Below are 14,611 nucleotides of genomic sequence, written 5' to 3'. Positions count from 1 at the left end.
TCGCTCGGCAGGCGAAAACTTCCTAGAGAAAAAGGCACAAGGTTTCATAACAGAGCAACCAGGGCCTCTCTGCGACAAAACGGCCCCTGCCCCAAGCTCCGAAGCATCCACCTCAACCTGAAAGGGAAGTGAGACGTCAGGCTGGCACAAAACAGGCGCCGAAGTAAACCGGCGTTTCATCTCCTGGAAAGCCTCCACGGCAGCAGGAGCCCAGTTAGCTACATCGGAGCCCTTCTTGGTCATATCCGTCAAAGGTTTCACAATGCTAGAAAAATTAGCGATAAAACGACGGTAGAAGTTAGCGAAGCCCAAGAACTTCTGAAGACTCTTAACTGACGAGGGCTTAGTCCAATCAAGAATAGCTCGGACCTTGACTGGGTCCATCTCCACAGCAGAAGGGGAAAAAATGAACCCCAAAAAGGGAACCTTCTGTACACCAAAGAGACACTTTGAGCCCTTGACAAACAAAGAATTTTCACGCAAAATTTTAAAGACCAACCTGACCTGCTCCACATGCGAATCCCAATTATCAGAAAAAACCAAAATATCATCCAGATAAACAATCAAAAATTTATCCAGATACTTCCGGAAAATGTCATGCATAAAGGACTGAAAAACTGAAGGCGCATTGGAGAGCCCAAAAGGCATCACCAAGTACTCAAAATGACCTTCGGGCGTATTGAATGCGGTTTTCCATTCATCACCTTGCTTAATGCGCACAAGGTTGTACGCACCACGAAGGTCTATCTTGGTGAACCACTTGGCACCCTTAATCCGGGCAAACAAGTCAGACAACAGCGGTAAAGGATACTGAAATTTGACAGTGATCTTATTTAAAAGCCGATAATCAATACAAGGTCTCAAAGATCCGTCCTTTTTTGCCACAAAAAAGAATCCCGCACCAAGAGGGGAAGAAGACGGACGAATATGTCCTTTCTCCAGAGACTCCTTGATATATGAACGCATAGCGGTATGTTCAGGTACCGACAGATTAAACAGTCTTCCCTTAGGAAATTTACTGCCTGGGATCAAATCTATAGCACAGTCACAGTCCCTATGAGGAGGCAGTGCACTGGACTCAGACTCACTGAAGACATCCTGATAATCAGACAAATACTCCGGAACTTCCGAAGGCGTAGAAGAAGCAATAGACACAGGCAGGGAATCCTCATGAATACCACGACAGCCCCAACTTGAGACTGACATAGCCTTCCAGTCCAGGACTGGATTATGGGTCTGTAACCATGGCAGCCCTAAAACAACCAAATCATGCATTTTATGTAAAACCAGGAAACGTATCACCTCGCGGTGTTCAGGAGTCATGCACATGGTAACCTGTGTCCAATACTGCGGTTTATTTGCTGCCAATGGTGTAGCATCAATACCCCTAAGAGGAATAGGATTTTCTAATGGTTCAAGAGTAAAACCACAGCGCTTAGCAAATGAGAGATCCATGAGACTCAGGGCAGCACCTGAATCCACAAACGCCATGACAGGATAAGATGACAGTGAGCAAATCAAAGTTACAGACAGAATAAATTTAGGTTGCAAATTACCAACGGTGACAGGACTAACAACCTTAGCTATACGTTTAGAGCATGCTGAGATAACATGTGTAGAATCACCACAGTAGTAGCACAAGCCATTCCGGCGTCTATGAATTTTCCGCTCATTTCTAGTCAGGATTCTATCACATTGCATTAAATCAGGTGTCTGTTCAGACAACACCATGAGGGAATTTGCGGTTTTTCTATCACATTGCACCGAATTAGGTGTCTGTTCAGACAACACCATGAGGGAATTTGCGGTTTTGCGCTCCCGCAACCGCCGGTCAATTTGAATAGCCAGTGCCATAGTATCATTCAGACCTGTGGGAATGGGAAAACCCACCATAACATTCTTAATGGCTTCAGAAAGGCCATTTCTAAAATTAGCGGCCAGTGCACACTCGTTCCAATGTGTCAGCACGGACCATTTCCGAAATTTTTGGCAATACACTTCAGCCTCGTCCTGCCCCTGAGACATAGACAGCAAGGCCTTTTCTGCCTGAATCTCAAGATTGGGTTCCTCATAAAGTAAACCGAGCGCCAGAAAAAACGCATCAAGATCAGCCAATGCCGGATCTCCTGGCGCCAGCGAAAAAGCCCAATCCTGAGGGTCGCCCCGTAAGAACGAAATAACAATTTTTACTTGCTGAGCAGAATCTCCTGATGAACAGGGTCTCAGGGACAAAAACAATTTACAATTATTCACGAAATTCCTAAACTTAAACCTGTCTCCGGAAAACAGTTCAGGAATCGGTATTTTAGGTTCTGACCTAGGATTTCTGATAACATAGTCTTGTATGCCCTGCACACGAGTAGCCAGCTGGTCCACACTTGTAATCAAGGTCTGGACATTCATGTCTGCAGCAAGCATAGCCACTCTGAGGTAAAGGGGAAGAAGAAAAAAAAAAAAAAAAAAAAACTCAGAATCTTCTTTCTTATAATCCCTCTTCTGCAATGCATTAAACATTTAATACTGGCCTGGCAAACTGTTATGACCCCAATGGCGAGGGTCTCAGAGGAACGTGGAAGTCTGCAGAATACAAAAATCCAGCTCATAGGGCAGTGGTAACTGGGTTGACCATATATCTACTCCTAACGCCAACACTAGAAGTAGCCGGGGATCATTCCTACGTTGATTCTAGATGACACGCGCCAGCCGGAGAATCTAGCTACCCCTAGTAGAGGAAAACAAAGACCTTTCTTGCCTCCAGAGAAGGGGACCCCAAAGCTGGATAGAAGCCCCCCACAAATAATGACGGTGAGGTAAGAGGAAATGACAAACACAGAAATGAACCAGGTTTAGCACAGAGAGGCCCGCTTACTGATAGCAGAATAAAGAAAGGTAACTTATATGGTCAACAAAAACCCTATCAAAATCCACACTGGAAATTCAAGAACCCCCGAACCGTCTAACGGTCCGGGGGGAGAACACCAGCCCCCTAGAGCTTCCAGCAAAGGTCAGGATATAGATTTGGAACAAGCTGGACAAAAATACAAAACCAAAACAAATAGCAAAAAGCAAAAGGCAGACTTAGCTGATATAACTGGAACCAGGATCAGTAGACAAGAGCACAGCAGACTAGCTCTGATAACTACGTTGCCAGGCATTGAACTGAAGGTCCAGGGAGCTTATATAGCAACACCCCTAACTAACGACCCAGGTGCGGATAAAAGGAATGACAGAAAAACCAGAGTCAAAAAACTAGTAACCACTAGAGGGAGCAAAAAGCAAATTCACAACAGAGGAGCAATCAGAGGTAAAGTATAAAGACATGCACCAATTTTGCATTTATGACCGACTCCTGGTTTTGGCTTACAAATACTGCTCGTGTGACCACAGCCATCCTCTAATAGTTCCTATGGCTGCCTGCAGGCCGGTGTTTCTGGAGCTCCTCAGTGCCCCCTGTTGGATGCACAGTGCAATGCGGTACCTGTGCGCCCAGTCGGTGTTGTTCTTTTTTCCTTCCATTGTCCGTTGTGTCATTTCCTTCGCTGGATTGTGACTGAGCGCAGCGCTGCCTTGTACCTTTAGCAGACCTGCTGGCAGGGGGACGTTTTTATCCCTTTTCCTGGAGATTATCTGTGCCGGCGCTCTCTGACAGTTACAATAACAAGGGCTGTGCGTTGTGTTTCCCAGAGAAAGGGCCCTCTCTGCTGAAAGATGTATAGCACTAATTAGAAATACATAGCATCCGGCCACATGGCAGCTTTCTCCTCCGCGCCCGCTTCCTGCTTTCAGACAACTTTGACGACAGTTGGTTTATGTTTTCCATGAGTGTAATGTTCTCTGAGAACCAGGAGAATGTGTCTGAGATCAGTGGGAAGACCTGGCGATTTAGGACTTTCCTCTGCCCAGGTGGCTTATTACCTGCAGACAGAAGTTCACCAACTGTGCCATGGTTTCCCCCTGTTGGGATCGATGTTGCCCATCTGTTGGTGCCAGTCTTACATTGTGCCACAATGCTAATTAGGGTACCAGGTTTATGCAGCATCTTCCTGTATGCCTTATAATAGCTGTAGGTTACCGTGTACATATCCTCAGTATGTACTGTACCTCCAAAATAATGCTGTATACACATGTGGTTTACTATTACATGGTGATCCCGCTGTTATTAATCAGTCTGCACGAGAGGTCCCCCAGCCAGTAGATCAATGTTATCTTGTGGAGTTCTGCATTATGCAGTATAGTCAGAGTACAGGCTACCTCGCAGAATGCAGCAATACGTTTTGTCTGCCTGCTTTGTATGAGAACGGTCATATTCTCCACATGCCTCACTCTGTCCTATTGGCACTGCTGCACTCTAAGAAATTGCTGCTTCCTCCTGCACACAGTTCTGCGCTGTGTGCACAAAGGGGGGATTGCTATTTACACACTAATTTCCAAATAAAAACTGCAACATTTAAAACCTAAAGTGAATGATTTGTCAGGACTATTGATGAGTGAATGTGCACAGATAAGGTGTTATCCGTGTATGTCCATGTGCTAACCGTGTGTCTTCGGTGTGCTCGAAAAATGTGTACAACCTTTTGATAGCCGCAACACATGCGGGGATTGCCAAAGAAACAGGCCTAACATTGCCTAATAAACAGGCCTAACATTGCCTAACAAACAGGCCTAACATTGCCTAACAAACAGGCCTAACATTGCCTAACAAACAGGCCTAACATTGCCTAACAAACAGGCCTAACATTGCCTAACAAACAGGCCTAACATTGCCTATCAAACAGGCCTAACATTGCCTTTCAGGCCTAACATTGCCTAACAAACAGGCCTAACATTGCCTAACAAACAGGCCTAACATTGCCTAACAAACAGGCCTAACATTGTGTAACAAACAGGCCTAACATTGCCTAACAAACAGGCCTAACATTGCCTATCAAACAGGCCTAACATTGCCTTTCAGGCCTAACATTGCCTTTCAGGCCTAACATTGCCTAAGAAACAGGCCTAACATTGCCTAAGAAACAGGCCTAACATTGCCTAACAAACAGGCCTAACATTGCCTAACAAACAGGCCTAACATTGCCTAACAAACAGGCCTAACATTGCCTAACAAACAGGCCTAACATTGCCTTTCAGGCCTAACATTGCCTTTCAGGCCTAACATTGCCTAAGAAACAGGCCTAACATTGCCTAAGAAACAGGCCTAACATTGCCTAACAAACAGGCCTAACATTGCCTAACAAACAGGCCTAACATTGCCTAACAAACAGGCCTAACATTGCCTAACAAACAGGCCTAACATTGCCTATCAAACAGGCCTAACATTGCCTTTCAGGCCTAACATTGCCTAACAAACAGGCCTAACATTGCCTAACAAACAGGCCTAACATTGCCTAACAAACAGGCCTAACATTGTGTAACAAACAGGCCTAACATTGCCTAACAAACAGGCCTAACATTGCCTATCAAACAGGCCTAACATTGCCTTTCAGGCCTAACATTGCCTTTCAGGCCTAACATTGCCTAAGAAACAGGCCTAACATTGCCTAACAAACAGGCCTAACATTGCCTAACAAACAGGCCTAACATTGCCTAACAAACAGGCCTAACATTGCCTAACAAACAGGCCTAACATTGCCTATCAAACAGGCCTAACATTGCCTTTCAGGCCTAACATTGCCTAACAAACAGGCCTAACATTGCCTAACAAACAGGCCTAACATTGCCTAACAAACAGGCCTAACATTGTGTAACAAACAGGCCTAACATTGCGTAACAAACAGGCCTAACATTGCCTAACAAACAGGCCTAACAAACAGGCCTAACATTGCCTATCAAACAGGCCTAACATTGCCTATCAAACAGGCCTAACATTGCCTATCAAACAGGCCTAACATTGCCTTTCAGGCCTAACATTGCCTAAGAAACAGGCCTAACATTGCCTAAGAAACAGGCCTAACATTGCCTATCAAACAGGCCTAACATTGCCTTTCAGGCCTAACATTGCCTAACAAACAGGCCTAACATTGCCTAACAAACAGGCCTAACAAACAGGCCTAACATTGCCTAACAAAGAGGCCTAACATTGCCTAACAAACAGGCCTAACATTGCCTATCAAACAGGCCTAACATTGCGTAACAAACAGTCCTAACATTGCCTATCAAACAGGCCTAACATTGCGTAACAAACAGGCCTAACATTGCCTATCAAACAGGCCTAACATTGCCTATCAAACAGGCCTAACATTACCTATCAAACAGGCCTAACATTGCCTATCAAACAGGCCTAACATTGCCTTTCAGGCCTAACATTGCCTAACAAACAGGCCTAACATTGCCTAACAAACAAGCCTAACATTGCCTAACAAAGAGACCTAACATTGCCTAACAAACAGGCCTAACATTGTGTAACAAACAGGCCTAACATTGCCTAACAAACAGGCCTAACATTGCCTAACAAACAGGCCTAACAAACAGGCCTAACATTGCCTAACAAACAGGCCTAACATTGCCTATCAAACAGGCCTAACATTGCCTATCAAACAGGCCTAACATTGCCTTTCAGGCCTAACATTGCCTTTCAGGCCTAACATTGCCTAAGAAACAGGCCTAACATTGCCTAACAAACAGGCCTAACATTGCCTAACAAACAGGCCTAACAAACAGGCCTAACATTGCCTAACAAACAGGCCTAACATTGCCTTTCAGGCCTAACATTGCGTAACAAACAGGCCTAACATTGCCTAACAGGCAGGCCTAACATTGCCTAACAGGCAGGCCTAACATTGCCTAACAGGCAGGCCTAACATTGCCTAACAAACAGGCCTAACATTGCCTAACAAACAGGCCTAACATTGCCTAACAAACAGGCCTAACATTGCCTAACAAACAGGCCTAACATTGCCTAACAAACAGGCCTAACATTGCCTAACAGGCAGGCCTAACATTGCCTAACAAACAGGCCTAACATTGCCTTTCAGGCCTAACATTGCCTAACAAACAGGCCTAACAATGCCTAACAAACAGGCCTAACATTGCCTTTCAGGCCTAACATTGCCTTTCAGGCCTAACATTGCCTTTCAGGCCTAACATTGCCTAACAAACAGGCCTAACATTGCCTAACATTGCCTAACAGGCCTAACATTGCCTAAGAAACAGGCCTAACATTGCCTAACAGGCAATCCCCGCATGTGTTGCAGCGGTCTAACAGCCGTGAGACACGTAGCCGCGGGGAGTTGAACATATTTTTCGATCACACCAAAGTCACTCGGTTACCACCCCAGCATGCTCAGATAACACCTTATCCCAGCACATTTGCTCCTCACTAGTCATGACTAGAGTTGAGCGAATTTGTTCGGATTTGGACGCCAAATCTGAATTTGCCATATTGGTACCCTATCCGTGCCGAATGTATGTTTGATGATCGGTTCTGAACATATTTGTTTATTTCTACTCCCATTGACTCTAATGATGTTCGGCTGTGTTCGATGAATATTGCAAAACAATATTCGATGCTGATCGTATTCGGAACCGAATCCAAACAAATTCGCTCAACTCTAGTCAGGAGCTCTATTTTCAATTTGCCGAATTCCGCTACCGTTATCCATGCTGATGGTACATTTGTAATGGCCATGGCCCGTTGCGTTGTAGTGGTCATGCTGCCTACAGTGCATCTCCACACACTGACACACAGTTCATCCATCCCTTCTTTTTATCTGACAGGTGGACATGTAGAAGGCTGCCGTTCTGCCGTCCAGGAGCAGGCGACTTCCTTGGGCCTGGCTATGTTCTCTTTGCTAGTAAATAGATGCATCCAGTTATTGGAAATCCTACTAACCAAGCACTACAGCTCCGATGAAAAAGGTGAGTGCATCCTCACAAGATTGTTATGTTCACTAAGACATTTAGTGCAGTATTAAATAGGTTTATTCTTTCATTCAGCAGAGGATGAAATGGAAGTGAAAGTTTCTTCTTTTCCATCTGATCTGAAGGAACTTCTGCCGAGTGTTAAGGTGTGGTCAGACTGGATGCTGGGCCACCCCGAAACATGGAATCCACCACCCAATCCACTGACGAGCAGCCAAGAGTAAGTCCTGTGCTTTGTGTTCTTATGCCAGTAGGGACAATCCTGGTTTAGTTTTTTTTACTTCTCTTTTCCAACCACGTTTTTATTTCTCATTATTCCTAAGGCTATGGGTGGTGAAAGTGCACAGTTATCACAAGAATTGTCTCTCACATTTTTTTTTCCGAAGCATAGCAGTTGTATACAAGTTGAGAGAATGCATTGGTTTTTCTATAACTCACAGGTGACTCCATGTTGTTGTGGATTTTTTACCCAAGTCTAATTATTGGAAGTTTTCTTTAGAAGAAATACCTGTGGTATATAAGTCCATTAACAATGTGTTAGGAACATATGAATGTCAATTGGAAATAGTGATGTAACCCTTTGGGAAGATGAGGATATGAGGACGTTTTGCTAGTTTTGCTTTGGCCACTCTGTTTAAAGGGTTATCCCCCCTAAAAACAGGTTATCCATAGCCTAGGGGATAAGTTGCAGCAATCCTGGGATCGAATCTCTAGAACGCTGAGAACAGTGCTCTGTTACTGGAGTGGAGCGGAAGTGAGCATGCCCAGTTTGTGCCCCATACATTGTTAATGGGCATTGCTGGAAATATCCGAGCTTTCTTCCCATTAACCATGAAGCGAGCCGGGGTTGGACATGTACCCCATGTGCATTTGGTTCTGCTTCATAGGCACTCGTGGGGTAGGGAGGGCCTGTCGTATTGCATATATCTGTCAGGACACTGTTGTGATCATGTTTTTTTTGTCTTTTCGAGAAGATTCTTCTCCTTCAACTTGTTGTGGGAGAAGGAAAGCCCCTCCACTATCGATACTTCATAATATAGCTCATTTAATTATTTGGTATTCATGATGTGTGGTCTTTTAAGGGATTCAAACTCGCAGCCTGTAGCATGGCAGAGAACGACTGGCTTCAGGCTGCACTGCTAAGTGTGGGAGGATTTTCTGCGCCTAAATATCTAAATAGTATTCTTGTTATTATTGTACTGGTAAGTACAGATTCATCTCTATATACCCGTATGTCACTTGTATAGCGCCATTAATTCCACACCTCTGTACAGACATTATCATTGCTGTCCCCATTGAAGCTCACAATGTAAATTCCCCATCAGTATGCGTGGAAACGGCAGAACCTAGAGGAAACCCACGCAAGCACGGGGAGAACATACAAACTCCTTTTAGATATTGTCCTGGGTGGGATTTAAACACAGGACCCCAATGCTGAGAGGCTGCAGGGCTAGCCACTGAGCCACAGTGCTGCCCACAATAAGTCAGATTTTATTTTTGTCCTGTAAAATAAAAAAAAATAATAATGAAGAACATTTACAATAATCACACTTTTTAAAAATAATAATAGAAAAACAATAATATAAACATATTTGGAATCCCTTTGATTGTAGCAAACCATACAATAAGGTGAACAGATGATTTCCAGTGATGGGTAAATGGTGGTGTTTTCATGCCAAGACTGTGCATGGCAAAAATTGTGATGTGATTGTGTTACATGCGGACCTTCATATATGCTGTAGTGCTTGTTTGTATGATATATATATATATATATATATATATATATATATATATATATATATATATATATATATATATATATATACATGTGTAATGTGTTGTTAGTGCATGTACAATGTATTAATGGGCATGTTTTTTATATGTACTGTAAATTTGCGCCTTTTTTATTTCTTCAATCAAAACTAAGAAATCCATAAACGGAAAAATACTCCCAGGAGGTTAGTCTCCACTCACACTCCTATGTGTGGCTGTAAGGCCACATTCACACGCTCAGTATTTGGTCAGTATTTTACATCAGTATTTGTATAAGCCAAAACCAGGAGTGGAACAATTAGAGGAAAAGTACAATAGAAACATATGCACCACTTCTGTATGTATCACCCACTCCTGGTTTTGGCTTACACATACTGATGTAAAATACTGAACGTGTGAACACGGCCTAATACTACTGGCTGCAGCAGAAAACTCCTTGCTGTACTGTCTGTAGCTGGTTAGCTAGTAGAGGATAACCCCTTTCCCTGTTCCCACCTTCGTACGGATTGGACAGGAAGAGACATCCAGGCTGCAGCTGATCTTCGTCTTCATGTTCAATCATTACGAAGGCGGGAACAGTGACGCCAGCGCACCACGTGTCATTCCACCACACCAGAGCCCCGGGACCGCAAGTGCAGACACTGTAGGAACGGTGCCAGCACGAGAGGGGAGTATAGGGGTTTTATTTTATTTTATCGAGGCCAAACATTTAGTTCAAGAAGAGGTTGCCCTAGTAGTGAACAACCCCTTTAAACCTGTCCTTTCCCTAAGTCCTTCCTTCCTTAGCTCAAAATGCAACAGATTAGCAGGAGATGAATGTATTATTTCTAGAATATTCTTTCTACAACCTGAAGACAAAATCCTGTACACTGACGGTGACGTCCTCGTCATTTCATGCTTTCGAGCGCCTTTGAAAGCTGTAGCCCCTCTTAGTTACCCATGAGCCCTATATACTGTGCATGGCACCCTTGTAAAAAGAGCAGTTTCTGACTTGTGGTTTGTCCTTTGAAATGTCAGCGCTCGCCCTATGTTGGGGTCACACTAAAATAGAATGTGCTAATTTAGGGATGAATTCTGTGTGCGGCCATGCTGTCCAGCTTCCATGGAGGACAATGCGAACCAGATACCAGCACTGCCGCTGTTACTAGGTGTGTTGTTTCTCAGTGCAGTGGAATGCTTGTTGCTAAAATTGGTGTGTGCTTGTGTGAACTTGGCTTTATTCTGTTCATGGTTGTTTGCGACCACACGAATGGGCTGAGTACAGAATTCATATTGTGATGAGGAGCAAATAAGATTTCGCTTAACATGTAGTTTTGCTCTATAAACACAGAAAAAAAAATATTAAACTTAGTGGTGTGTACATGGTCTTAACGAGTTATTTTCAAGCTAGAAAGTTATCACCTATTTAAAGGGTTCCACAAAAGTTCATTTTATTCACTGTGTAATGGCTGGGTCTAACCGTGCAGGAACATGGTCTGATTATACCTCATCTCCTGGGCAGGGGGGACACAGAAGATTATACAGACAGTGGGATAGCATCGGGACCACAGCTGATTCTTTCTTTGAGGTAAAACATTGCTTAAAAAAGGGCAGGGAAATGTTTTACCTCACAAAAAGACTCATTTGTGATCCCCTGCTGTCCTGTCTGTATACTCTCTCTTGCTTCCCCCCCTGCCCAGGAGCTGTGACATGACCAGACCATGTCCCTGCACGGTCAGACACAGCCATTACACAGTACACAGCATGGGCACATTTATAAGATTATCTTGGCACAAGATTTTTTTTTCAATTACTTCCTTTTGTGGAACTTATTTTCATTCCAAGATCAAGTGAATATAATGAACTTTTGTGGGAAAAGCCCTTTAAGGGATAGATTATAACTTTCTGATCACTTAGTGTCTGACTTCTGGGACCTCCACTGATCCTGAGAACCGAGATATTGAAAATCCCCATGTGAATCATGCGCACTGATGTTCATTCCTAATGGGACCGCGAGTGATAGCCAAGCACTGCAATTGACCGCCCTTTGGCACCTCCATAAGAATGAAGGGAACGGCAGTGTACATGATTGACCTCCACTAGAACCCTCAATTCTCTGCTTCAGTGGGGTTCTCAGCAGGCAGGAAGTATTCCATAGTATAGGAAATTACTTAAAAACTTTAGAATATACCCCTTTAAACTTGGGTCCTCATTCCGCAAAGCTCTCACACCAGAATACTAGTGAAAAAGCTGTGAAAAGTCACAAAATTTAGGAGCAACTCGGAGTTACGCCAACAATTGTGCAACATTTGCCATTTTCATTCCAGTTTTTTTCCCAGTCTGACAATATTGGTGGAGCTGGGATGGGGGCGCAGTTTAGGCAGGACACCACAGCTAATTAACAATCGTCAGACACTCCAGAGTCACGAAGAGGCGCTCATCTCTGCATGAATCAGGAGCATCTGATTCCAGCACTCCCCATCATCAAAGACCAGTGTGAACAGTGCCCTTCTTGATGAATCGGGCCGTAGCCATATTATCAGTGTAATGAATTTCACAATCAAATCAATAAAATGTTGAGTATCTTTGTAATTTGCCATATTTTGTATTACTTCAAATGATATGATGCTCACTCTTAAATTAATAAAATTGTAGAAGCTCAGATAAGGCCTGTTTCACACATCAGTTTTTAGCCGTCAGGCACAATCCAGCTAATTTTGAAAAAAACAGATCCGTCGCAAATTGTGAAAAACTGATGCGATGGATCCATTTTTCTGTTGGATCCGACTTTTTTTTTTTTTTTCTACCCGGGTATAGAGTTTGGACTTCCTGTATGCATGATTTATTTAAAAAAAAAAAACGGAATCGGTTGCCGGATTCCATCATTTCACCTCACGTTTCATCCGTTTTTCGCCGAATCCGTAGCTGGGCGTTTTTCCGCCGGACAGAAAAAACGTTCCTCTTCACGTTTTCTCCGGCCTCCGGAAAACTAATTTTCAAAGGATCCGGCAAAAATCGGATGAAACGTGAGGCCATCTGTCACAATCCGGCGCTAATACAAGTCTATGAGAAAAAAAATGGATCCGGCGGAAACTTTTGCCGGATCCGTTTTTTTCAAAATTCGCCTGATTGTGCCTGACTGCAAAAACCTGATGTGTGAAAGGGGCCTGACAGAATAAAGAAAAGGCATAAAACACCAGCTACTAATGCAGTAAAGCATTACTCAACCTATTTAGGTGTAAACTGATACATTGCTATGATGTACTTAAAAGGGAATTCCCATTTTATCTCGTATACTCCCTACACTAAGTGATGTTTTTAAAAAAAATGAATATCACACTCCCCATACCTACCCATGTATTTTCTGAAGGTGCACACACAACACATCCGAAAATGCCACCCTATACAAATGTACCTTTTATACAGTTTTACACTGAGATGTAATGTTTAATAAAAACACATTATTTGAAGCTAAATGTCTGACCATAGCAAAGATTTAGACCCAGCACCACCTAAAACAAGCACAATTTACAGAATCCATAATGCCCCTTCTGCCTGTGTTTACATGTATGTACCGTATGTATTGTACATGAGTATGTATTGTACATGAGTGTGTATGGATTGTATGAGTATTTATGTATTGTATATGAGTATTTATGTATTGTTTGAGTATGTATGTATTGTGCGTATGTATGTATTGTACATAAGGATGTATTGTACAGAACAGACCAAAAGAAAAACGAGTGGCCATCATTACTTTAAGAAATGAAGGTCAGTCAGTAAGAAAAATTGGGAAAACTTTGAAAGTGTCCCCAAGTGCAGTGGCAAAAACCATCAAGCACTACAAAGAAACTGGCTCACATGAGGACTGCCCCAGGAAAGGAAGACCAAGAGTCACCTCTGCTTCTGAGGATAAGATTATCCGAGTCACCAGCCTCAGAAATCGCAGGTTAACAGCAGCTCAGATTAGAGACCAGGTCAATGCCACACAGAGTTCTAGCAGCAGATACATCTCTACAACAACTGTTAAGAGGAGACTTTGTGCAGCAGGCCTTCATGGTAAAATAGCTGCTAGGAAACCACTGCTAAGGACAGGCAACAAGCAGAAGAGACTTGTTTGGGCTAAAGAACACAAGGAATGGACATTAGACCAGTGGAAATCTGTGATTTGGTCTGATGAGTCCAAATTTGAGATCTTTGGTTCCAACCACCGTGTCTTTGTGCGACGCAGAAGAGGTGAACGGATGAACTCTACATGCCTGGTTCCCACCGTGAAGCATGGAGGAGGAGGTGAGATGGTGTGGGGGTGCTTTGCTGGTGACACTGTTGGGGATTTATTCAAAATTGAAGGCATACTGAACCAGCATGGCTACCACAGCATCTTGCAGCGTCATGCTATTCCATCCGGTTTGCGTTTAGTTGGGCCATCATTTATTTTTCAACAGGACAATGACCCCAAACACACCTCCAGGCTGTGTAAGGGCTATTTGACCAAGAAGGAGAGTGATGGGTTGCTACGCCAGATGACCTGGCCTCCACAGTCACCAGACCTGAACCCAATCAAGATGGTTTGGGGTGAGCTGGACCGCAGAGTCAAGGCAAAAGGGCCAACAAGTGCTAAGCACCTCTAGGAACTCCTTCAAGATTTTTGGAAGACCATTTCCGGTGACTACCTCTTGAAGCTCATCAAGAGAATGCCAAGAGTGTGCAAAGCAGTCATCAAAGCAAAAGGTGGATACTTTGAAGAACCTAGAATATAAGACATAATTTCAGTTGTTTCACAATTCCACATGTGTTAATTCATAGTTTTGATGCCTTCAGTGTGAATGTACAATTGTCATAGTCATGAAAATACAGAAAAATCTTTAAATGAGAAGGTGTGTCCAAACGTTTGGTCTGTACTGTATATAAGTATGTACGTATTGTATATGAATATGTATTGTATATGAATATGTATTGTATATAAGTATGTATGTATTGTATGAGTATGTATACTGCGTAT

The 14,611-nt window shown here is 43.3% G+C and overlaps 1 protein-coding gene across 3 annotated transcripts in view; it reads left to right on the top strand.

The window, feature by feature from the left end:
* SMG6 (SMG6 nonsense mediated mRNA decay factor) overlaps positions 1–14,611 on the top strand; it is a 296,441-nt gene that overhangs the window by 92,721 nt on the left and 189,109 nt on the right. For 2 of the 3 annotated variants that reach the window (XM_077294489.1, XM_077294491.1), the window contains exons 11-12: positions 7,714–7,854; positions 7,933–8,077. In XM_077294489.1, coding sequence (XP_077150604.1) covers positions 7,714–7,854; positions 7,933–8,077 — 286 coding nt within the window. The remainder of the gene's footprint in view (positions 1–7,713; positions 7,855–7,932; positions 8,078–14,611) is intronic. The other variant, XM_077294490.1, reaches the window with a different exon arrangement.

The sequence above is a fragment of the Ranitomeya variabilis genome, chromosome 3 (assembly GCF_051348905.1).
Source record: "Ranitomeya variabilis isolate aRanVar5 chromosome 3, aRanVar5.hap1, whole genome shotgun sequence".
NCBI classification, from domain to species: domain Eukaryota; kingdom Metazoa; phylum Chordata; class Amphibia; order Anura; family Dendrobatidae; genus Ranitomeya; species Ranitomeya variabilis.
This window is presented reverse-complemented; position numbering and strand designations above follow the sequence as displayed.